The sequence below is a fragment of the Nannobrachium achirus genome (genome assembly GCF_963921795.1).
Source record: "Nannobrachium achirus genome assembly, chromosome: 11".
NCBI classification, from domain to species: domain Eukaryota; kingdom Metazoa; phylum Chordata; class Actinopteri; order Myctophiformes; family Myctophidae; genus Nannobrachium; species Nannobrachium achirus.
In genome coordinates this window covers 27,223,320-27,247,288 of record NC_137820.1, presented here as the reverse complement: position 1 = coordinate 27,247,288, position 23,969 = coordinate 27,223,320, and the positions used below count along the sequence as shown (strand labels likewise).

Below are 23,969 nucleotides of genomic sequence, written 5' to 3'. Positions count from 1 at the left end.
TTATAATGCACTATAATGGATTATAACTGTGATTATAATACATTATAAAGTATTAATGTATTACTATGATAATTATAATATACTATAATAGATTATAATAGTGGTTATAACACAATAGAATTTATTATCATGTATTACAACTATATCCTGGTGGTCTAAATGAAAAGCCAGTGAGTGATCAGTCATTATGATGTGTTTGGCCCTGTGTGGCCTAGCTCAGACCTACTCTAGAGTGGATACTTTTTAGTACCCAGTTTAGTACCACTTTCACACCACTCTACCCAGGACCTTGTAGTAGAAAACCTCACACAAGTGGGCGGTGTGGTGTGGAGTGGTGTGGAGTTGGGCCCGTGGAAAAGGGGCTAAAGTATCTTAACCCATTAAGACTTGAGGCCAATTCTACAAATGCTTTCTTTCAAAAATAGCAGATCTACAAGCTCATAGTGATGCACTATGAGCTTGTATCTGCTATTTTTGAATAGTCAAAGTATAAAATATGGCTAAAATTGTGAAAGTGACGATAGATGATTTCCCTGGATCCTGCCCTTATAAAATGCTATAGGCTACTATTTAATGCTCTATGGTTAATGACCATTTGTTATCATTCTTATCTTTGTAGACAGGAGCCAAAGCCGATGACAAAGATCTAAATATAACCGTGAAACAGGATAGTGAGGTAAAGCTCACGGCTGCTAAGGATTCCCAGTCATCATCCAAACTCAATGGTATGTCATACAGTACACCCATCATAATAGCCTTATGGCATTGCTATGTTATTACGAATCTATTTTGTATTAGAAGACATTTGTAATTTTGAAACCATTACAAATACCCACACATAAAAATACCATATTGTAGTACTAGTTGTTTGTCATTGTTGGTGTTTTACGAATAATGAAATACTCAAAATTAACGGAATAAATATTTAGAAACGCTTGCTTAGGAAGTATTCTGTGGATTGCAACACAGCTCATATGCAGCTTTGGCAGTTATACTGGTGTAAATTATACTATACTGTATCTTTACATGATATTCACTCATTTATTTTATACACTAAATTAATGTTTCTATTTCACACCAGGCCAGCTTACCAATACTCCAGAGAGAGGAGAACAAAAACCGGAGAACCAAGCTGTCACAGATAAGGAAAAGGCCATTAAGCCAAAGCTTGAGATAACTTTTAGCACTTTCACCGTCAAAGGTGGTGCAGAACTTAAAGTAGAGATTCCTGTGATTGGACACCCAGCGCCAAAGATTGAGTGGAAAAAAGATGGCCAGGCAATTAAAGAGACATCAAGGATGGACCTTTCAAAAACAGCATCGTCAACGGTCCTTCGTATAAGAAATGCGAGCAGGGAACACTCTGGCCAATACTCTATCACAGCAACCAACAGTAGTGGAGCGACTACCGGGGAGATTACTGTAGTTGCTCTCGAAAAGCCTGGCCCTCCCACTGGGCCGGTGAGGATTGACGAGGTCAGCTCTGACTTTGCCACCATCTCTTGGGAGCCGCCTGAATACACAGGAGGCTGCCAGCTGGACAACTACGTAGTGGAGAAACGTGACACCACATCCACGACGTGGCAGACGGTGTCAGCGACGACAGTAAGAACCACGATCAAAGTCACCAAGCTGAAGACAGGCACTGAGTACCAGTTCAGGGTTTTCGCCGAAAACAGGTATGGAAAGAGCACCTCCGTCAGCTCTCCCAACGTCACTGCACAGTATCCCTTCAGTGAGCCTGGAGTTCCTGGAACCCCCTTTGTGTCCACAGTAACAAAGTACAACATGATAGTTGAATGGGCACCTCCTGCCAGAGATGGAGGCAGCCCCGTTACTGGCTACCACCTCGAACGCAAAGAGAAGAACAGCATTCTGTGGACCAAGCTGAACAAGCTCGTCTTACCCGACCCACGCTTCAAAACTGCAGGACTGGAGGAAGGCATCGAGTACGAATTCAGAGTCTTTGCTGAGAATATTGCTGGGCTTAGCAAGGCTAGCAAGATATCGGAGAGCTATGTGGCTCGAGACCCGTGTGATTCACCAGGTGCACCTGAAGCTATTGTCATCACCAGGGAGCAGGTCACACTACAGTGGTCTAAACCTCGTTATGATGGCGGAAGCACTATCACAGGCTATGTCGTCGAGAAGAAGGAGCTGCCCGATGGCAGATGGATGAAGGCCAGCTTCACCAGCGTTATTGAAACTCAGTTTACAGTCACAGGCTTGACTGGAGGGCAGAGTTATGAGTTTAGGGTAACTGCCAAAAATGGAGCTGGTGTTTGGAGCGCACCCTCACAGAGCTTAACTATTATGGCTCAAGACGTTATTGAAGCACCAACAGCATCCATAGATCCTAAATTCAAGAGTGCTGCTGTTGTGCAAGCTGGTGAGACATTCACTATTGATGCTGATTACTTTGGCAAGCCCCTGCCAGATGTGAGGTGGTTGAAGGATGGGAAGGAAATTGATAAAGGTACACCCAGAATGGAGGTCAAAACCACCCTCACTCATACAAGTCTCATCATCAAAGATTGTGCAAGAGTTGATGGGGGAACCTTTGTCTTGAGCCTAACTAACATTGGTGGAAATACCACTTACCCGGTTAACGTGAAAGTCTTGGATAGACCCGGTCCTCCCGATGGACAACTGAAGATAAAAGTGATCAGCGCAGAGAAGAGCCAACTTTATTGGAACCCCCCTTTGAATGATGGAGGTGCCAGCGTTACCCACTACATTATTGAGAAAAGGGAGACCAGCCGCGTCTCCTGGACTGTAGTTGAACCTGAAATCCAAGCAGCCTCTTACAAAGTGACAAAACTGGTGCCAGGCAAAGAATATATATTCAGAATTACTGCAGTGAATAAATTTGGTACTGGCGAGCCCCTGGAGTCAGATCCAATTATTGCACAAAACCCCTTTTCTGTACCAAGTGCACCATCAACTCCTCAAGCGAGCGCTGTAACCGGAGACTCAATAGTACTGACATGGGAAAGGCCAGACAGTGATGGAGGCTCGGAGATTGATGGCTACATCCTGGAGAAGAGAGACAAAGGTGGTGTCAGGTGGACTAAATGCAACAAGAGAAGACTAAATGACCTACGTTTCCGATGCACAGGTCTCGCTCAGGGACATTATTATGAGTTTAGAGTGTCTGCAGAGAATGCTGGCGGTGTTGGCCCACCGAGTGAGCCAAGTGAGTACATTAAGGCCTGTGAAGCCACCTACCCACCTGGCCCTCCAACCAACCCCAAAGTGACAGACCACTCCAGTAGTACAGTGTCCTTAGCCTGGTCTAAGCCCATCTACGACGGCGGAGTAACCGTCACTGGATTTGCAGTGGAAATGAAAGAAGAATCAGAAGATGAGTGGACCACGTGCACTCCACTCACCGGGGTCGAGAACACAAATTACACCGTGAGGGGACTAAGACAGAATGCAGAGTATAACTTTCGCATTCGTGCCATGAACACTGCAGGGCTCGGAGAGCCTGTGGATGTACCCGGGCCTGTACTTGTAGCCGAGAAGCTGGAGGCACCTGAGATCGAGTTAGATGCTGATATGAGGAAGATGGTGAGTGTCCGAGCCTGCTCCACACTGCGTCTCTTTGTCAACATCAGAGGGAGGCCTGAACCTGAGGTCAAATGGTCAAAGGCGGATGGCACTCTCAGTGGGCGTGCACAGATTGAAGTAACTGGCACCTACACTGTGTTACTCATTGAAAATGTCAATAGACTTGACACTGGCAAGTACGTGTTGACTCTTGAGAATTGCAGAGGCACCAAATCAGCGTTTATCAGTGTCAGGATATTGGACTCCCCCAGCGCACCAACTAACCTTGAGGTGAAGGATGTAAAAAGAGACTCTGTATCCATCTCCTGGGAACCACCTCTCATTGATGGGGGAGCAAAGATCTCACATTACATTGTAGAGAAGAGAGAGGATGCCAGAATGGTGTTCACAAGTGTCTGTAGCAACTGTGTGAGAAACTCATACAAGATCGACAATCTCCAGGAGGGATCCTTCTACCATTTCCGTGTGCTGGCTGCGAACGAGTTTGGTGTAGGACTTCCAGTGGAGACAACTGATGCTGTCAAGGTGTCTCAAGCTCCTCTGCCTCCTGGCAAACTTATAGTGTGTGACATGACTTACAACAGTGTGAACCTCTCATGGGGGAAGTCTGACCATGATGGAGGCAGCAAAATCACATGCTATGTTGTAGAGATGCAGTCCAAGAGAGATGACAAGTGGACAGTATGCACTGAGATTAAAGCTCTGGAGACAACTATTTCTGGGTTAACAACAGGAGAGGAGTATTTCTTTAGAGTGTCTGCTGTTAATGACAAAGGAAAGAGTGAACCAACTGCCCTGCCCATGCCTGTTATTGTAAAAGACGTTGCCTTTGAGCCCTTCATTACTTTGCAATCCAACACATATGATGTGAGGACAGGGAATGATTTAAAGATTGATGTTCCATTCAAGGGCATACCACAGCCTGATGTGACCTGGACAAAGGATGGCAACATACTAAAGGAGACAAGCAGGGTAAATGTGCTCACATCTGACGCATCATCTCAGCTTGTTATCAAAGATGCCGCCAGGACGGATGTTGGCGTGTATGAAATAACTTTGACCAACTCAGTGGGAACCAAATCGGCCGAGATCTTTGTTAACATTCTTGAAAGACCTGGACCGCCAAGTGATATTATTCTGGATGAAGTGAGTGCTGACTTTGTCTCTCTGTCATGGCAACCCCCAGCCTATAAGGGTGGGTGTCAAATTAACAACTACGTTGTAGAGAAGAGAGACACAACCACCACAACATGGCAGACTGTATCCGCAACAGTTGCCAGAACCTCAATCAAAATCTCCCGTCTGACACAGGGCATTGAATATCAGTTCCGTATCGCAGCGGAGAATCGCTACGGCAAGAGCCACTTTGTCGACACTGAACCAGTTGTGCCCCAGTATCCATTCAAGCCTCCGGGTCCTCCAACCAACCTCCATGTTGCCCATGCTTCCAAGTCCATCATGGTGGTCGCTTGGAACAAGCCAGACAGTGATGGTGGCAGCCCTGTCATTGGTTATCACATTGAATGCAAAGATCAAAGCAGTATATTATGGACAAAGTTGAACAGAGTACTGGTGTCAGAGACTCAATTCAAGGTAGCGAGTGTTGAAGAGGGTCTAGTATATGAGTTTCGTGTCTCTGCTGAGAACATCGCTGGCGTCGGGCCCTGCAGTAAGGCTACTGAACCTGTGGCTGCTAGAGATAAGTGCGATCCTCCAAGCAACTTAACAGTCTCTAATATAACTAATAACTCTGTTTCTCTCTCCTGGGACAAACCAGAATATGACGGCGGAGCCAAAATTACCAGTTACATTGTTGAGCATAAAGAGCTCCCAGATGGCTGCTGGCTAAAGTGCAACTTCAACAATTTATTGGAGACCTCTTTGGAAGTGACAGACCTTACAGAAGATGCACAATATGACTTTCGAGTTATTGCTAAGAATGCAGCTGACCACTTTAGTGCACCCACTGAGGGCACTGGAGCCGTCACAGTGAAGCATGATGTGGAACCACCTACTATTGGCTTGGAGGACAAATTCAGACAGGTGGTGGTTGTCAAAGCTGGAGACCTCTTCAGAATAGATGCTGACATCTCAGGCCGGCCCATCCCTAAGGTGTCCTGGTCTAAGAATGGTAGAAATATTGAAACCAAGGGAAGAATTGAGATAACCTCCACAAAGACACACACCTCTTTACTCATCAAAGACACCATTAGGAAAGATTCTGGACAGTATGTTCTGACCGTGCAGAATGTAGGTGGCACTAGAACCAAGACAATCAACTACAAGGTGCTGGACAGGCCTGGCCCACCTGCAGGACCTTTGGAAGTGTCTGGACTTTCATCAGAGAAATGCATACTGAACTGGGGGCCCCCTCCAGAATCGGGTGGTGCTGAGATCTTGTACTACATCATCGAGAAGTGCGAGACCAGCCGTGTAGCCTGGACTTTGGTATACGGTGACATGATGGCAACAACATGCAAAATCACCAAGCTTATCAAAGGAAATGAATACCTGTTTAGGGTGAGGGCGGTGAACAAGTATGGCGATGGTGAGACTTTGGAAAGTGAGCCTGTCAAAGCAGGGGATCCCTACACCGTCCCATCTGCACCCACAGAGGTGGAGGTCACTAGTGCTTCCGGTGAATCGATGACAATCTGCTGGAATAGACCTGCCTCCGATGGTGGAAGCAGCATCACTGGTTATGTCATTGAGAAGCGGGAGAAGCAGGGCCTGCGCTGGGTCAGAGTCAATAAGAAACCTGTGTATGACCTGAGAGTCAAAGCCCCATGCCTGCGTGAGGGAAGCGAGTATGAATTTAGAGTGTTCGCAGAAAACGCTGCAGGCCTTAGCGACGCCAGCGAACCAAGTCCACTAACCTTGGCGGAGGATCCCAAGTTTCTACCTTCCCCTCCAGCAAAGCCCACCGTAGTTGACTCCACCAGGTCCTCCATCACCTTGTCATGGAACAAGCCGCTGTTTGATGGTGGCGCCGCAGTGACTTGTTACAGAGTTGAATACAGGAAAACGACAGATGAAGATTGGAGCGTCGGCGTTCGGAACACAGAAAACACAGAGGCCACAGTAGCTGGACTCACACCGGGGGAAGAATATGTGTTTGTCGTCAGATCCATCAACAAGATTGGTGTGAGTGAGCCCAGCCTGGAGTCGGATCCTGAAGTATCCATGGAAAGAGAGGAAGAGCCCGAGTTTGACATTAGCAATGAGATGAGGAAAACACAGCTTGTAAAGGACGGAAGCACTTTAACTTTGAACGTGCCATTCAAGGGCAAGCCTGCTCCTAATGTGACATGGGACAAGGCAGATGTAGAGCTGAGAGTCAGGGGGCTCATCAACACCACCAGCTCTGCCACTTCTTTGACAGTCGAAGGGGCAACAAGAGATGACTCTGGTAAATACACAGTGACACTGCAGAATGCAGTTGGAAAGGCTAGCCTGACCCTGAACGTGAGGGTATTGGACTCCCCTGGTCCTCCAACTCGAGTCACAGCCAAAGACGCGACCACGACCTCACTCACCGTTACCTGGGACACCCCGGTGAATGAGGGAGGCGCTCCTGTAAACAACTACCTTGTGGACATGCGGGAGATCAGCCTAAGGGGATGGACAAGAGTCACTGACACCTGCCACCGTCTGTCCTATAAGGTGTCTGACCTGGTGGAGGGAGGAATCTACTTCTTCAGAGTCACGGGTGAAAATGAGTACGGCATCGGTGTTCCAGCTGAGACCAAAGAGGGAATCAGGACAGGTACTGTATTCTCTTGAAAGAATTAAGATGCTTGCATGTCATGTGATATCATTCATCTGTTCAATCAATACTGCAATGTAGAAATACTCAGTTACAAGAAATCCTGTATGAAAAATATAGTAAAAGTAAAAGTACAAAAGTATCGTCATCAAAATACACTTAAAGTAGGCCTACTTAAAAGTACTCATTGTGCAGCGTGTCCAATTTCACTGGTTCAAAATATTTTGAGAATAGCCGACTACAAGCTCACAATGTTTCGCATCACAATGCATTGTGAGCTTGTAGATCTGCTATTTTAGAAATGGCTGAAATATATAAAGGGCTGAAGTGGTTTGTGTGTTTTGTAGTAGGGTAGAAGTAAAAGTATTGAAATGTGTAAATACTGAAGAATAACCTCAAGCACAGCACTTGCATTTGTAGTCCTAAATGGCCATGTTGAGGACCAACACAGGTTTTTCAATGTGTCTGATTGGCATAGAACTAATGTTCTACGCTAATCAGAACACCTGTGTTGGTCCTCAACATGGCTGGTGTAGGACTACAAATGCAACCCATGGATAGTTAGTTAATAAGTTTACACCACTGGGTCTGACCAATACAACCACCTCCGCCAAAAGCTATGATATTGTAATGACATGACAAATTGGGGTCCCCACAACTGGGACACGGACATATACATTCAACTGGAAATAAACAAAGCATAAAATAGATAACCCTATGTAGAGTACATGACTTGACTGGTCACTATGTGAATTTATTATCTGACTAAACGGAGAACGTGACTGATTTATGTCGTTGTTTTAATTTCAGAAAAAGCCAGCTGGGAGTAGTAAATGGGCCTCCTCAGCCTACAAATCTAGCCTGGGTTCCAGCCTGACTCAACGCCACCCCCTGGTGGTGGTGGATACGGATAGTGCAAATCACCACCATCTGTTCCTGCAATCCTCAATATTTTGTCATTTTTATATATGTCTTGACTCTTGAGTACTACTACAACAAGAAAAACGCCCTATAACTACAGTATTTTGTGATTGTATGCTTGTTTCAAGATTCTCTTAGTATAGAAACACTATTTAAATGTGTTGAATGAAGACAACATCATTGTGGTAGGCTACAATATAAAAATGGTCTAGTAGAATGTGTGTATATATATATATATATATATATATGTATATATATATATATATATATATATATATATATATATATATATATATATATATACATATATATATATATATAGGTCTATATATATATATATACATATATATATATATATATATATATATATATATATATATATATATATATAGACCTATATATATAGACCCTATATATATATGTGATATTGTAGGCCTAGTAATTGATTATGTATTTTGATTTTAAAAGACAAAAAGTCGTGTTAGAGCCATTTCATTTCACACTTTGTGATTGTGAACTTGTAGATTGGCTACTTTCTATTATTTTTGAAACTGTATGCCTATTGTTGTAGCCTACAGTAGGCCTATGCCATTTCATTTCATTAGAACCACATTTCATTTCATTAACATCATTTCATTTCATTAGCCTAGTAGCCTACACACAGGTGTTTTGATTTGGTTGAATATTGTGCTCCGTTTTGTTTGTTTTAATTCACTGAGATACTGAGATTGGTTAATAGGTCAAACTGATCTTGACCTTGCCTTGTAAAGGCTCTAACAGAGTCCAGGGTGAAGAGCTATTCACTTCACCGCGTTGTAGTTTCCTAGCTATCACCCAGGCTTTGTTATGTATTTTTAGGTGATAGCTATAGAAAACTACACCGCGGTGAAGTGAATACCTCTTCACCCTGGACTCTGATAGAGGCTTAAGTGGCTTGCTGTGTAGGCTATAGAAGCTGTAGCGTAGGCCTACCAGTTTTTTTTACATGAAGAATTGTTTGTTATTTTTAAGTGTATTAAAGACAAGTAAATTAAGACATTGTGCGCAGCTTTGGAGTGGGTTTGAGAAACCGCACCTTACAGTCTATGGTAGTCTACAATTCTGTGTTTGGTATATCAATATCACGCCATTTAACTAGGCCTACATAGATGGTAGACGGTGACCACACTAAAATACAATAAGATGAATAATCTGCTGTTATAATTTTACAAGTATGCAATTTTCTTTTTTGCAAACAGGTTACCACATAGGCCATAGGACTTTTTGTATGACGCCTAATTTGAAAGAACACCATTAGTATAAACTGAGTAATTTTAAAAGAAAAGAAGCCAAAACAGTAAAAGATGGAATGGAATGTATCTGACTTGATTGAATCTCATCACTCGATCATTTCAAACTCAATTTGAATTGAACCTTTTGGGCCCCGGGGGGCGCTGCTGTCCACTGATAGATGGAAAGTTCCTGTACTCAGTGGGACTGGTGTCTGGTGTAAACTAAGTAGGCTATAGCCTAACTAAGTACATTTACTCAAGTACAGGTATTTTGAGGTATTTGTACTTTACTTGAATATTTCCAATATTTGAGAACCTAAGTTACTATAATTACAGATTTAATTTTATACAAACCATTCATTAAACATATACATTATCTATCCTACTTCAGCCCTTTAGACTTTGAGGCTACCTTTCGACTTTACTTTACTTTGAATGCCGGACGTTTAGCCTACTTAAGTGTAACAGAGAGAGTAGATCTGCATTGCAGCATTGATACATTTAAAAAGTAAAACGTTTGATTTGAGAACCCTTTACAACACTGCCTGTACTGTGCTATGAGCAGCGCGCTGTATGCAAATTAATTGCGCTACTATGGCAATCGTCACGCAAATACGTAGCTTACAGGAAAAGGAAGTAATCAGTCAGCCATCGGAGCAAAACTTAGGCAACACAACAACAACAAAGCTATCACAAAGTGCCTTTTAAAGTTGAAAAATACACAATGGGAACAACAGCAAGCCAACTGGGGAAGGACGTGTTGAATGAATATCAAGTAAGTAACCAACAGAACGTCCGATGTTCGCTCGTAAACACTGCTTTTGACTCAAGAAAACTTTATTCTATACTGCTCAACATTTTATCTTTTCCAAGCAACTGCAAAAACATTGAAAATGACCTCACATAAGAGTATGAAGTTATATTATTGTGAGAGTAGTTTTTCTTGGAAGGGACCAAGAGCACATTTTAGAACATTGTGTGTTGATAGTTGTCACAACGACCACTTTAGCTGTCAAATAATAATGTTACAGTTGGAAATCATTAATTTTGCCTTCACGTGGTCTAAAGTATTAATCTTAATGTCATCTTGAATTATTTATTAGTCATGATTCAGGCCTGGGTGTGTCATAGCCTGTGCTTTCTTGTGTTTTCAGGAGTTGACATTTCTAACAAAGCAGGAAATTCTTCTGTAAGTAACATGTCATCACATGTTGACATTGTGCTACAAACATACTAGCCTTGGATCAAGACTAGTAGTCAGTTAACTCAGTTTCTTGTGTACAAGTTACATTATTTGTATACACAAATATCTCTGACAATTTACTTTTGATCCAAGTCTGCAAACATACATGATTGCTGTTAATTAATCATTCATATTTATGTATGTTAATATTTTAAGTTTGCTTGGTGGCTGCTTATGTCTGAATACACATGACAATACATTTTTTTGTTTAGTGCAAACAAGCGTTTCCAAGAGCTGATAATCAAAGAAGGCAAAGGTGGAACTGAAAACCAGCCCAGTGTGTCAATGGCGACCATTCTTACACTGCCAGAACTCAAGGTAACATAGTTACAAAATTAATTGTTTTATTTTTATTTTTATATATTAGCCTACTTGGTCAGTCTACTCCTGAGTTTGGTATTGTGTAAAGAGGAAGCATATTTAAGTCTTTACAACACTGATAAGGAAGGTATGCCTGACCCTTGTACTCATTGCCAACTAACTACTCCCACATAGGGATGGGATGGGATGATATGAAAATGTCATGTCACGATTATTGTGATCATCAAACCACTTGAACCCCTGCATCCATATTCTGGGGCATAACGTTTGCCAAAAAATTGCCGATCTATAAGCTCACAACGCGTGCCGTTGTGACACGTTGACTGTGAGGTTGAAGATCAGCAATTTTTTGGCAGAGAGATTTGTTAGAGTGAAAAAAAGACTATCAAGTATGTCTACGGGTGTGTTTTACCAATTGTAGAGGGTAGTAGATCAAAGGTGTTGATCCCAGCATATGACGGAGGACAATTTTCACGATATATTATGAAAATCTCACGCGATACGATTATTGTGAGTTTTTTTAATCAGGATAATTTTATCATAATAATGATTAGGGCTGTCACAATTATTACATATTCATATCTTTTTTTTTTTTAGTAAAAAAATAGTGGAAATTGCAGATCTACAAGCTCGTAGCTCTACGAGCTTGTAGATCGGCTATTTCCACTATCAATGTTCTTTTTTAAGTATAAAGTTGTAAATTATGTCAGTAATGTCTTTGAATATTTAGGTTATGTGTCATATCTACCATGTGCAACTTCAAACCTAAAAGCCAAACAGAAATGTAATTGTCAATGACAAAAACACAATTAATCGTTAATCACATTTATTTGAGTGACAATTAATCGTCATGTAAAATGTCATAATCGTGACAGCCCTGATAATGATTATCGTCCCATCCCTACTCCCACAGTCCAACCCTTTTAGGGTGAGAATCTGTCATGTTTTCTCCACATCCGAAGCCAAGGACGGAAGTCTCACCTTTGAGGACTTCCTGGACCTTCTGAGTGCCTTCAGTGACTCTGCTACTCTGGAAATCAAGTCCCACTATGCATTCCGCATTTTTGGTAATCACGTTCAATGCATTTCAGTAGTGCTGCAACTATGGATTATCATTTTAGTGGGTTATACCATCTTTTACTCTTTTGATTAATCGAATAATCTTGAACTGTTTAATAAATATTCCTTTATTTTTTTTATACAGTATATCAACTAATTTGGTTAGTTAATTTGGACCGTAACCTTGTTGTAATAAAATACTTTTTGTTGTAAGTGAAGACAGTGTGCAGGATCTCAATTTTCCCATTTTTTATACATCAAACAATGACATGAAAAAAATAATAATAATAATCAAATTGATTTTATAATCAACTGCATTTATTAGTCCTGTGATGTAAGACCCTGGTGGTGTCACACAAAAACTACTTTGTTAAAATCTAATTTATTTTTAATAACAGACTAAATTGATTAGTTGGCACCCGTCCATTTCATTGTTGATTGTCAGATTGAATGTGGGTTTCTATTATTTATCTAGACTTTGATGACGATGGCACACTGGATCGAGGAGACCTGCAGACACTGGTTAACTGTCTGACTGGTGAGACGGACGACACAAGACTGAACGAACAGGAAATGGGACAGCTCATCAGCAATGTGAGTTCATTGATGCTTCTCAAACAGAACATTTTAGTTGTAGTTGGACATTGTTATATTTATTTTCAAGTCGAGACCCATAAAAACGGGTACCGGTACACGACCCAAAATGGGTTGTGAACATCTGTTTGGGAAACGCTGGTCTAACAGATTGATATTTTTGCCCAAATCATAGATTCTTGAAGAGTCAGACATTGACAAGGATGGAACAGTGAATCTCTCAGAGTTTCAACATGTCATTTCAAGATCGCCAGATTTTGTCAGGTGAATAAAACTGATTACCGTTTGCACAAAATGTGTATTACAAAAATAATGTTAAGTGGTATGACTGATATACATTCCCCCCTCCCTCCAGTTCTTTCAAGATTGTGCTGTGAAGACGGGATATGGAAACGGGTCTGCTCTCCTCAATTCTCATGTCTTTTTCAATTTCATATCAATTTTAGATTTTGGTTTGCCTTAATTTATATTTACCTTTTATTTTTACGGTCTAAGCTGTATTATGAAATGTCTATGCAATGAAATGCCTTTCCTATCATTTTTATATATAGAGGAAAAATAAAAACATATACGTTATGTATATGTAAATATATGTTGTTGTGTTTGTCTTTAACTTAATCATTTCTACATGTTAATGTCAGGCACAGCGAATCAACAGGCAGAATTTCTTATCCAAAAAGTTGAAGCCAAATAGGCCAAGGTTATTGTGCTAACAAGACAGGATGGGAGGTTCAAAGTCCATTATGAAGAATAATCAAACTCCCGCAGCATTTATTTTAGGTGTAACCACTTCCTCCTTGATCACTGCAGCAAAAGTGTTCCATGCGCCACATACTACGTCTACTACGCGTAGTCCTTTTTCCTTGAAGAAGTCCACATGCTGTGGTTCGTCTGAGCTCAATGTGGTGTTGTGTCCTAGCTGGCCATAGTCACCTGTATCAACAATTAAATAAAAGATTAGTGATAAAGTTCAACAAAGACTTTGCCCACCTAGCCCTGTCGTCCATATTTTGGGCATGTCATAAGTTAATCGTTTTTTTTCCCCCCACACAATTTTCAAAAATAGTGAAAATAGCTGAATTACAAGCAACACGCATTGCTTGTAGATCATCTATAATCGGTACAGTAAATCCTGGGATAAGTGTGTTTTCTTTCTGCTAATTAATTTGTTGGCACTGGGAGTGGGAGTTATTGCGACCGTCAGGTCGCAGTTTAGTATCAAAACCTCCACCGGCCGTCCGTCCGTCCGTCCGTCGGTCGGTCACACGTCACACCTTTGCCCTGCTCATATCTCCGCATCAGTATGATATCACACTGCTGACATCAGTATGACATCACACCGTACACAAATGACCCTTATATAAGACCGGCATTATCTACCGACAGATTAGTAACAAGATGTCAAAATCGTCTAGGAAGGATGGTGTGAGTCATGCTGGCACCCTTCGCGGCAGGAGGAAGCTGGTGCAATCGGCTTGTCGGGACCCCTGCCTACTAACGGGGTGGCAGGCTATCACCTCAGACTAGAACCCGTATGGGGTGGCCGACACCAGCCCATTGACAAGAGAGAGGCCTTGATGTCCCTTTACTCTTTGATGGGGTGGCCAGTTGACTAAGAGTTTCCGTTCGGGCCTTCTCGATATTGTACAGATTTCCACGGGAAATCTGGGGGTGGCTGTTACAAAGACCCTCACTCACCTTCACGTCATGTGGCTAGTCGTTAGGTAGCCATAGTTACACGTTGAAGGTTGAATCTCCAGATATGGAGATAACCAACACATCCCTCCATATATGGAGATAACCAACGAATCTCACTAAGTCTGACCTCACAAGCCCCATATTTGGACACGAACAACATATAACTCCATATATAGAGACATAGCTGCTGACATCAGTATGACATCACACTGCTGACATCAGTATGACATCACACCGTACACAAATGACCCTTATATAAGACCGGCATTATCTACCGACAGATTGTGGAGATAAGCGACCAACGGTCGCTTATCTCCCGATTAGGGAGTCTTACTGGTATGATCTACTAAGTCATAGTACATTTGGACACAAAGCTAATTACTTGATGGTTTAAAAAAAAAAAAAACATTCTTACCCCAGCCCCAAGTGTAGAGGTCACCAGTGTCTGAAATTAAAAATAAAACGTAAAATGAACGATCTAATGACATTATCAAAAATAGTGGAAATAGCAGATCTACAAGCTCACAACGCGACACGTGAGCTTGTAGATCGCCTATTTTCACTATCGATATTTTTTAAGTTGTCAAAAATGTCACCTTCAAAGCCAACAACAAAAACAATTAAATCGTTAATCGCAATTATTTGAGTGACAATTAATCGTCATGTAAAATGACATAATCGTGACAGCCCTACTTGTGAGAGGGTTTCTTACCTGTTACTGCTGCAGTGTGTCTGGACCCACAGCTGACCTTGGTGACGTCACATGGTGGATACATGTCCAACAGGGCTGGGAACGCCTGGATGGATATGAACACGTCGTTCTGCTTCCCTCCGTCCTGTGTCTCGTCACATGTAGATGTGCTGCTGGCATCCTGGCACAGTTCTGGTGTTAGGGCTGTCACGATTATGACATTTTACATGACGATTAATTTTCTCTCAAATAATTGCGATTTAACGATTTAATTGTGTTTTTGTCGTTGATAATTACATTTCTGTTTGGCTTATAGGCTTTGAAGTTACACATGGTAGATATGACACATTACTGACATATTTGACAACTTTATACTTAAAAAAAAACATTGATAGTGGAAATAGCCGATCTACAAGCTCACGACGCGTCGCGTTGTGAGCTTGTAGATCTGCTATTTCCACTATTTTTGACATGGAAACGATTATGACGATTATGAAAAATAATCACGATTATGTAATAATTGTGACAGCCCTATCTGGTGTATGAAGTACAGATAGTTTCAACGTACTCATTTCATTAACCTGTTGAGACCCAAGGTCCATTCTACTGAAAATGCCTTCTAAAATCAGTACTTCTCGCAATTTTAACCGTCACACGAGGTGACACGTTGTGAGCTTGTATAACTGCTATTTCTGAATAGCCAACATTCCTAAATTACAATAGATTACTTTTGCTTCTTGCTCTATGATGGCTTCTGCCTGATGTTTGCATAGTATTGCATCTCGTCTATAGTTTTTTTGCTTTTCTTTTTTTTCCCCGTTTTGTGTAAATATATCCCCCAACTCTTTTTTGGTGTCTTTAGGTGTTTTTTTTCTGTCTCAGTGGACACTTGAGTGTCCTTTGGGTTTTTGGAGCATCTCTGTAGGTCTAGTACTACAACTCCCTTGAGTAGGCCTACTGATCGAAACTTTTGACACAGGTGTAACACATCAATTAATAAAGTGATGACACCCTTTATATATGGTCATTGTCAATGCTAATCTTATGCCTGAAGATGGTCTAAGACCGAAAGCTTGCACTTTGCCTAAACTGAAAATAAAGAACTGATTTTGCACAGTTTTGAGTGTGCGGAGGTTCCCTTTTTTCATCTTGCTCCTTTTTGGCTCCAGCACCTCATCTGAATCTACTAGCAGATGAGCAGTGTTTTTTTTTCACTATTGTCTGAATAGCCAACGTTAAAATCTAAAATGACACAGATTCCTTCTCGGTCTTACTTGGTTAATAAAACATTACATTACATTAACATTACAAAATATTATGAATCTTTTTGTGTTTCCTTTTTTCAAAAAAGAATAAATCTTTTTGCTGAGTGATAGATGTTTGGTCTCCTATGTGGTTCAAATCCTGTTTACAATTACATCTATCTGTTGCAAGAGGATAAAATGGAAGGATATTGAAGCTAAACCAGAGGTGGGCAACAATATATTTTTGATCTGCCGACAGATCAGGGTGAGTACATTAAGCAGACAATTTAAAAAACCCAGACAAAATACATCCGTCATCACGTCATTTCTTGATGTGCATAAAACTTTTCACCAAAGATTAACTGATTGACTTATTCTGTGTTCGCATTATTCTCATTAGCAGCTAAGCTGTGAATGTGTTCACTGTCAGGAGTGTCAGCTCGGCTGGCAATGGTAGATATCTCTAACCTTGGAAAAGGTAAAGTGGATCATATGCCCAAAAAGGTTGCCTACCTCACTTTAACCCTCTATACTAACTTTGTTGCCCACGTTCCCCCAGGGGTTTGGGCCCCCTCATGTTTTCCCTACAAAGCAAATATCTCTGCCACAAATAGCAGATCTACAAGTTCACAACAGTTCAGCTATTTTTGCGTAATGTTCACCTATTTACCCCAAATATTGAATGAATAATAGACTAACCTGGTCGCTTGCTCCTTCCGTGCTGCTCTTTTCGTAGTGTCTGTGATGGGAGGCCGAGCTGGCCACTCTCATTCCAACCCCACACATACAGGTCACCCCCAGCTGTTGACAAAATTGGTCTACATTAACCCCCCTGATAATAAACCTATAATTTGTTACTCTTAAAGGAGCTATAGTCAACTTTTTCTTGAAAAAAGGGTGCTAAAATAAAAATAATGTTTCAAAAATATTTTATAAAAAAATAAGTTTAATTTATGTGTTTCTATTCAAAAATGACCACAAAAAGCGTAAAATAATGATAAAATAATCATTTTGGCCATTGTCAGACCGACAATTTGTTTACATTCTAGTCTATAGACTAGGATGTAAACAAAGTGTCGGCCCTACAATGAAAAAGTTGACTATAGCTCCTTTAAGCCCAAATTATACTTATTCATACAACGGTATCGTGCGCCAAACATAGCAGTCCTATTTGTACTGTACTGTAACCATTGTACTGTGTAGGTCTGCCATTTTCTGCACACTGTCATATGGAGCATAAATGAGGCATTAGTCTTACCACTGATGCAGGCAGAGTGCCAGCCCCCAGCAGCCACAAAGCTCATTGGCAACCCCCCGAGGGCCTCAACCGCCCTGGGCTCCTGCTCAGAACTGAGAACTTCATGCCCCAACTGACCGTGGCTATGAATAATAAAAACAAACACACAAATGATGGCAGGTTGAACAACAACAACAAAGCAGTCTGTTAGGCGCGCTACACACAGTTGCGACAGCTATCGTGTCTGTGTAGTCTGAGAATGAGTGGGGGAGGGGAGAATCCAATGCATTGTCAACGACAAAAAACCAAACAACCTTCCATTGACAATGCATTGGACTTCCCCTCCCCCCTCATTCTCAGACGATACGGAGAAGATGTCTCACGCATCTGTGTGAGTGCGGCCTGTAAGCTAGTCACTCAGGGCTTGAGGGCTAATATTGCTTGCTCCTTTACCTGCCTGACCCCCAGGTGTATATAGCTCCGGTTGCACTGAGAAGTAAGGCGTGCTCGGCCCCCAGTGCTAGACTGACAGCCTTCAGCTGAGGAGATAGAGGGCGGAAGAGGGGAGGTGTTGCGGCTATGTATCCTCCTGGGACTAGTGGGAGATTAAGTGAGGTCTCTAGAACAAGAAAACAGGGAATAGACTGTTGAAATGCATATTATCATGTAATTGTAATATATGACTAGTAGGCTAGTCGATAGATGTCATATAGTTACATCAATACAAAACTCATCATGAAATCCTCAGTTTTGATTTACTCTCACAGAGTTTACAAATTGAACCAAGTGGACCGGTCCATTTGGTTCCATTGGCACACTCTCAAGGTTACCTTAGCATTCAGGATATATAATTAGAGTATAGGCTACCAGATTCCTCTGACTGTGTTTTCATGGCCATGCTCCAAACAGGTGTCTTGTCGTTGTTCTGGGTTTTCCAGGACTCTATTCTGTCTGGGAAAGCCAGTGTCACATACTCTTCGCTTATCTGAGCATCCTTGCAGCCATGGCAACCTGCTGCGCCTGTCAATCCTCCTCCTGAGCCAAACCCCGACAGGCGCACAAGGCCATCATCTAAACAGTCAGAAAGTTCAATTATAAGCTACATTTTAGAATACACGCTTCTTTAGTTTTAACCACAATGCAATCAATAATGTCATTTGTAAAGAAATGGGTTATAACAGCCTGTTACCTTCTGAATACAAAGATGCTCTCCGGCTCCAACTTGCTCTGATTAGACTAATATTTCTACTCCTGTGAGTGTCTTGTTGACAGCTGGATGCTTCCACAAGTTCAACACAGTCTGTAATGTTGGTTGGTACAAGCACCTTGACGGTACAACCCTGGTCTCTTTCTAACTTCTCATTATTATCACATATTTGTCCGAAAGCGTTGAAACCAAATCCAAACCAGTTCATTTGTGCAACTTAACTCCTGCATACACCGCTGCATACAGGCGCATGCGATCATCATCACGCAGTTTCGCGCAAAGTTTATACCCCAGTGGTAAGGATTGCGCATGCGCTAAATATAGTGGCGTTGGCGTTGCTAGGGAACGCGCATAGAGTTCCGGAAATCCTCGCTTAACAGGGCATTCACTTCCTCTCCCCCATGCTCCCACACACAACACATAAACAAACAAGGTAGGCTACTGTGTTCACTTCACACACAGTTCAGTGTTCTGCTGCTTTGCTAAAACACACAAGAGAAACAACTAAGGAAGCACGCGAGTGAAATAAGGAATCACTTGTCGCTGAAGTCCACACAAACAGAGACAATGAGGTACGAAGCTTATTTTGTTGTGTTAAATGAGTGTTTAGCTGAAGCTGTGTAACTCAGCATTATATACACGACGAGACATGGAGACAAGCTTTGACCTCTTTACTGAATAAACGTGTAAATGATATGCATCGTCACACAGTTATCATGTGTTAAATGAAGTTACTTTTCCATCTTCAAGTGCAAGCCAAGGAGACAACACGACCACCCAAGAATGCAACAATGAAAATTCTTCTAACCATCCTTCAGTGGTGCATGGCAAAGAGGGTAAGAATAATACTTTTGCTGGATATACAAGTACTTTATTACATGTACAATATTAACTCAGCGTTACAGTATATTTAGGCTGAAGTAGAACACATTTGAGTACAATAAATGTGGGAATATTAAGATCTTACTGTAAACTGCACGTTGCACTGGTTGTGTTGTAAAGTTGCACCTGTTTTAACAGACACACCGGACCGCCAAAGCATCATGAAGCGACTGCGCAGAACCCTTACCGCCTTGGAAAAGAATCCCTCAGTCCCCAATCAGACACTTGCTGATTGGGCCAAGCGTCTGGAAGATACTGCTACTTTCTACATGACCCAAAGAGCAACAGCAATCAGACGAGCAGCAAAGAGACCAGGCCAAATGATTCCATGTCAGCCAGCAGCAAAAGTCATTAGAGTGGAGTTGAGTGAATTGACCACTTCCAAGTAGATTTATTTTAAACTGGGACCACAACACAACATGTGGTTTTATAATGTGCAAATGAGAATTGCTTTCCAATCAATAACAGTTTGTCATAGTGAAGTTTTTATTGTTGTTTAACACTTTACAAATCAGAAGGTTAAAACAAGGGTTATCAATGTTTTATCATTTGAGAGTAATTTATTTTTCCATGTTCCACTTTCTCTCGTGTACCCCCTGTAGTACCTCCACCACTAGGGGTACACATATATCCTCATTTGAGAAACACTGATCTCGCCTGCTGCTGAATTTCATTCACTGCAAAAGGAAAAATTAAATCCATTCATAATGCTTATTGTCTGTTAGGTAACGGGAGCCAGTGGCAATGTAATTAAGCATTATAACAATGTTTTTCTCGTCTGTCTTCACAGTGCCATTTCAGAAAGCACAACTCCATGTGGAGATGTTGTTAAACGCACGCTTGTTCAACATCCATCCCTAATTCCATGTGGAGATGTTGATCTTTCTCAACATCCGGCCCTACAGGTCAGTCACAATGTGTATTGCTGGGTTTATTCATTTCAGTCTACGTTGTAGGAAGGTTTAGTGCAAAAGTAGATTTAGTTAGAAATGCTGCCAGAATTCTATGGTTTTCTTATTCAGTGTATAGACTGGGGGTTACAAACTGGAGACAGATGGAGACAACGAAAGACATTGAAGACCGTTATCACCTCACCTTACATTACATGCCCATCACCTAATGTTCCATGGCTTTCATATTGATTGTAGACTAATGGAACTGGTTTTTGCCACATTAAAGACCATTAGGCATATGGCTTAAACATGAATAACATCATTCCATTTACAGAAATGCTTGCCACCAGGATTTGACTATCACGTGTGCTCCATTGAGGAGACGCAAACAGGATTGGACCATACTGCAGTTTGCGCTACCATACGTCTCACATTGAAGACCGCAGAAGAAGCAAAAGAGTGGGTTCTGAAGACACGCTGCACCCCTGTGACATGGAGGGTTAACACGAAAAAAACAACAACAGGGAAAAGGATGATCTGTAATGTAAGAAACTGTCATGACTACCTAACTAGAAACACATTACACATACATTATTGTAGTACAATGAGTTGATATTTGTATATTTCAGACGGTCTACAATTGTCAGCACCATGTGAAGGGGCAGTCGGACACAGCAAGCACCAGAAGGACATCAAAAAACACTGACTGTCCAGCTAAAATGACCGTGATCGTAAAGCATATCACTGCAGTAAACGGCAAAAAGTCAGAGTGAGTTTATAAGTGCTTTAATTGGTTAGCGCTTCGCCTCACAGCTAGAAGGTCCTGGGTTTGATTCCCGCCGGGGGACGCTGTGGGTGCTGGGGGCGTGTTCCTCCCTCCGCGTCATCAGAGCCCACACCCTAGGTGGGGATGGCGTTAGGGCCTTTCTGTGTGGAGTTTGCATGTTTCTGTGTGGAGTTTGCGGCATAGCTCAGGGGTAGAGAAACCGTTATTAGAGCACGAAGGGGGTACCCGAAGGGTTCCCAGTTCGAATCCGGGCTCCCCCTGAGTTAATGTCAAAGAGTCCCTGAGCAAGACTCTGAACCCCTAGTTGCTCCCGGTGAGCAGGTCGGTGCCTTGCATGGTTTCCTCTGCCACCGGTGTATGAATGTGTGCATGAATGGGTGAATGTAATGCACAATCTATGTAAAGCGCCTTGGATAAAAGCGCTATATAAATGCACCATTTACCATTTTCTCCCTGTGTCTCCTAGGGTTGATACCCTCACAAAAAACATGCAGTAATCCTGGTCTCAATAATGCCTCCCCCTGGCCAGCCGGGGCGCCTGATGGAGGGGAAAGGAACTGGTTGGAATAACGTGTTCCTTCCACGTGCTACGTCCATCTCAGGGAAATCCCCCGTCAGGTGAAAAGAAACAACTTGGACTACCCATGCATTGAAGGAAGCATGAGGTTTGTCCGTTGTCTACCCAGGCGCGGCAGAGGGAGAGCAGAGCCCAGGATTACATAGGCAATTGGCACTGGGTGAAAATGGGTGGGAACAATCGTGGGATAAAAAAATAAAATAAATAAGTGCTTTAATTTGAATTTAACTATTCCACAAATTTAAGGCTAACATATTTTGTGCCTTTATGTCTAACCTATTTTGTTTTGTGCTGTTTGTCTCAGGAGTAAGGACCAACATATGCCACAGTATCCGACTGTGATAACTCTCCAGAACATCCACAACCACAACATCTATTCGTTTGACTCTATGAAACACAGAGATGTTGGGCAAAAGGCCATTGAGGCTTTAACCAAGCTCTTTGAAATTGGACACACGCCACGCTCTGCCCTGTCAGTCTTCAAGAAAGACCTTCAAGCTGAGTTTGGTGAAAACTATGTATATGCTGCGGCAGACCGAGCCACCTGCCCTGACCTTAAATACTGCCACAGGTAAGCATACTGCACATTTAAAAACTACTTTTAATCCTCAATCAATGAAGCACATTCCTAAAAGCTCTGTTGTGAATTTAGTTGACCCCTCGTGGTTCTAATAATCACCCCTTAACTACAAGCTCATAGAACAAGATAAAACCAGACAGTGTCTTTAGAACCACGTTCTAAAGATTATTACACACATAAAGAATATCCACAAGTTTCCAACGCCCCATAGTGCATTGCACAGACGTCTGCACCGAGCTTCCGCCGCCGATTTACAAGCTCACAACGGGTTGCATCTGCGACGCAACGTGAGCTTGTATGTCTGCTGTTAAACCCGGAAGTTTGGTCCTGATAGTCTCCAGTAAACTCCCGGGGAAACTTGTGGATATATAGTACAGGTGACGGACAGGTGACGTGACCAGCAGATATGAAATGGATGAAGAACAGAACAAGTTGGACAGAAGATGCATATTGTGTCATTGTGCAGAGATGTCAGTCTATCTGATAAAGTAGTTGATGGCCATGGCGTGAAGTGTTTTAGTATGTGCACTGCTTATGCATGCATTTACTGGGTCAAGCAGATAACTGTCAGTCAGATAATCGTATAATCTCAACTGTCTTTTGCACAGACTCCACAAACGGTTATTTCCAAAGGAGTATAGCGTGAGGACAGCTGATGATGATCCTCTGAGGCAAGATCCATCTGCAAGCCATCAGGACCACTCCACCCCACTGACGCCCGCTCCAAGTGCAAGCCAAGGAGACTTTGTTGTTGTTCTCATTTGAGAGTACTTTCTCTCATGTACTTTTGTAGCTCTGGTCCATAGCGTTAAGGCCCGTACACATTGAGCCGATCCCGGAGCCGAGGCTCCCCGATCAGATTTCGGGATGACCCCCCGGGAAAATCGTTTGGTCGGCCCCGGAATCGGTCTTGGGCTTGAACAGTACCCCGACACGATCGGATTATGTTAATTAGCTTTTTATGACCTCGGGACTCGTCGGGAGCGCTCCCGATAATATCAAAAAAGCTTGATATTCTCGGGTCATCGGGTAGGAATCCTTTACAATTATTGTCGTCTGAATGAGCTCACGGGATTGCTTCAGGTCCTGCGTAGCGACGAGGAGCGAACAGTGGAGTTCTCCCTAACGCTATGTTCCTCTACCTCCCGAATCCTTGGCAAATCCGGAAAGACCTGTCGTCTGGTCCGAAAATAACAAAAACTGTTTCGCCCCTCACCAAACCAAAGGTATCATTGGACAGTTAAAAGCTTACTCTACTTAGTGGATGCGGTCTGAGCCCCCCCATCACACGATTAAAATACATTTCTAGGGCTAAATGAAAAATATTCCACCGGATGGAGACACTATTCCTGGTTGTTACGAAACAGCGCTTCCAACATCGCAGAGTTGAATAACACCCAATGAGACAATGCTCTGTGTAATTCG

The 23,969-nt window shown here is 42.2% G+C and overlaps 3 protein-coding genes and 1 long non-coding RNA gene across 4 annotated transcripts; 3 read left to right on the top strand and 1 right to left on the bottom strand.

Moving 5' to 3' along the window:
• The first annotated feature begins 10,164 nt into the window (after window positions 1-10,164).
• cib1 (calcium and integrin binding 1 (calmyrin)) lies at window positions 10,165-13,310 on the top strand. Its single transcript, XM_080736407.1, has 7 exons — window positions 10,165-10,306; window positions 10,686-10,720; window positions 10,987-11,092; window positions 12,009-12,162; window positions 12,630-12,748; window positions 12,924-13,012; window positions 13,104-13,310. Exons 1-7 carry the CDS (start codon window positions 10,256-10,258, stop codon window positions 13,123-13,125), a joined length of 576 nt encoding a protein of 191 aa, XP_080592533.1. The 5' UTR covers window positions 10,165-10,255; the 3' UTR covers window positions 13,126-13,310.
• A 192-nt stretch (window positions 13,311-13,502) lies between these two features.
• Window positions 13,503-19,033, bottom strand: rccd1 (RCC1 domain containing 1; the record flags this gene model as incomplete). The annotated part of the gene is made up of 8 exons (XM_080736406.1): window positions 13,503-13,681; window positions 14,862-14,891; window positions 15,159-15,329; window positions 17,081-17,182; window positions 17,640-17,761; window positions 18,072-18,237; window positions 18,486-18,689; window positions 18,808-19,033. 8 exons carry the CDS (start codon window positions 19,031-19,033, stop codon window positions 13,503-13,505), a joined length of 1,200 nt encoding a protein of 399 aa, XP_080592532.1.
• Window positions 19,034-19,964: 931 nt separating this feature from the next.
• Window positions 19,965-21,110, top strand: LOC308294009. Its single transcript, XR_013962508.1, has 3 exons — window positions 19,965-20,068; window positions 20,498-20,612; window positions 20,935-21,110. It is a non-coding gene; the product is annotated as an uncharacterized lncRNA (long non-coding RNA).
• Window positions 21,111-21,273: 163 nt separating this feature from the next.
• On the top strand, window positions 21,274-23,309 carry LOC308294245 (uncharacterized protein; the record flags this gene model as incomplete). The annotated part of the gene is made up of 3 exons (XM_080736973.1): window positions 21,274-21,369; window positions 22,269-22,535; window positions 23,153-23,309. Exons 1-3 carry the CDS (start codon window positions 21,320-21,322, stop codon window positions 23,307-23,309), a joined length of 474 nt encoding a protein of 157 aa, XP_080593099.1. The 5' UTR covers window positions 21,274-21,319.
• Window positions 23,310-23,969: the final 660 nt, after the last annotated feature.

Bases quoted from the DNA above. Each gene is read 5' to 3' on its own strand.
- cib1 (XM_080736407.1), top strand. From the start codon at position 10,256: ATGGGAACAACAGCAAGCCAACTGGGGAAGGACGTGTTGAATGAATAT. The intron at 12,749-12,923 runs GTGAGTTCATTG...CCCAAATCATAG, and splicing joins TGGGACAGCTCATCAGCAAT to ATTCTTGAAGAGTCAGACAT. The intron at 13,013-13,103 runs GTGAATAAAACT...CCCTCCCTCCAG, and splicing joins AGATCGCCAGATTTTGTCAG to TTCTTTCAAGATTGTGCTGT.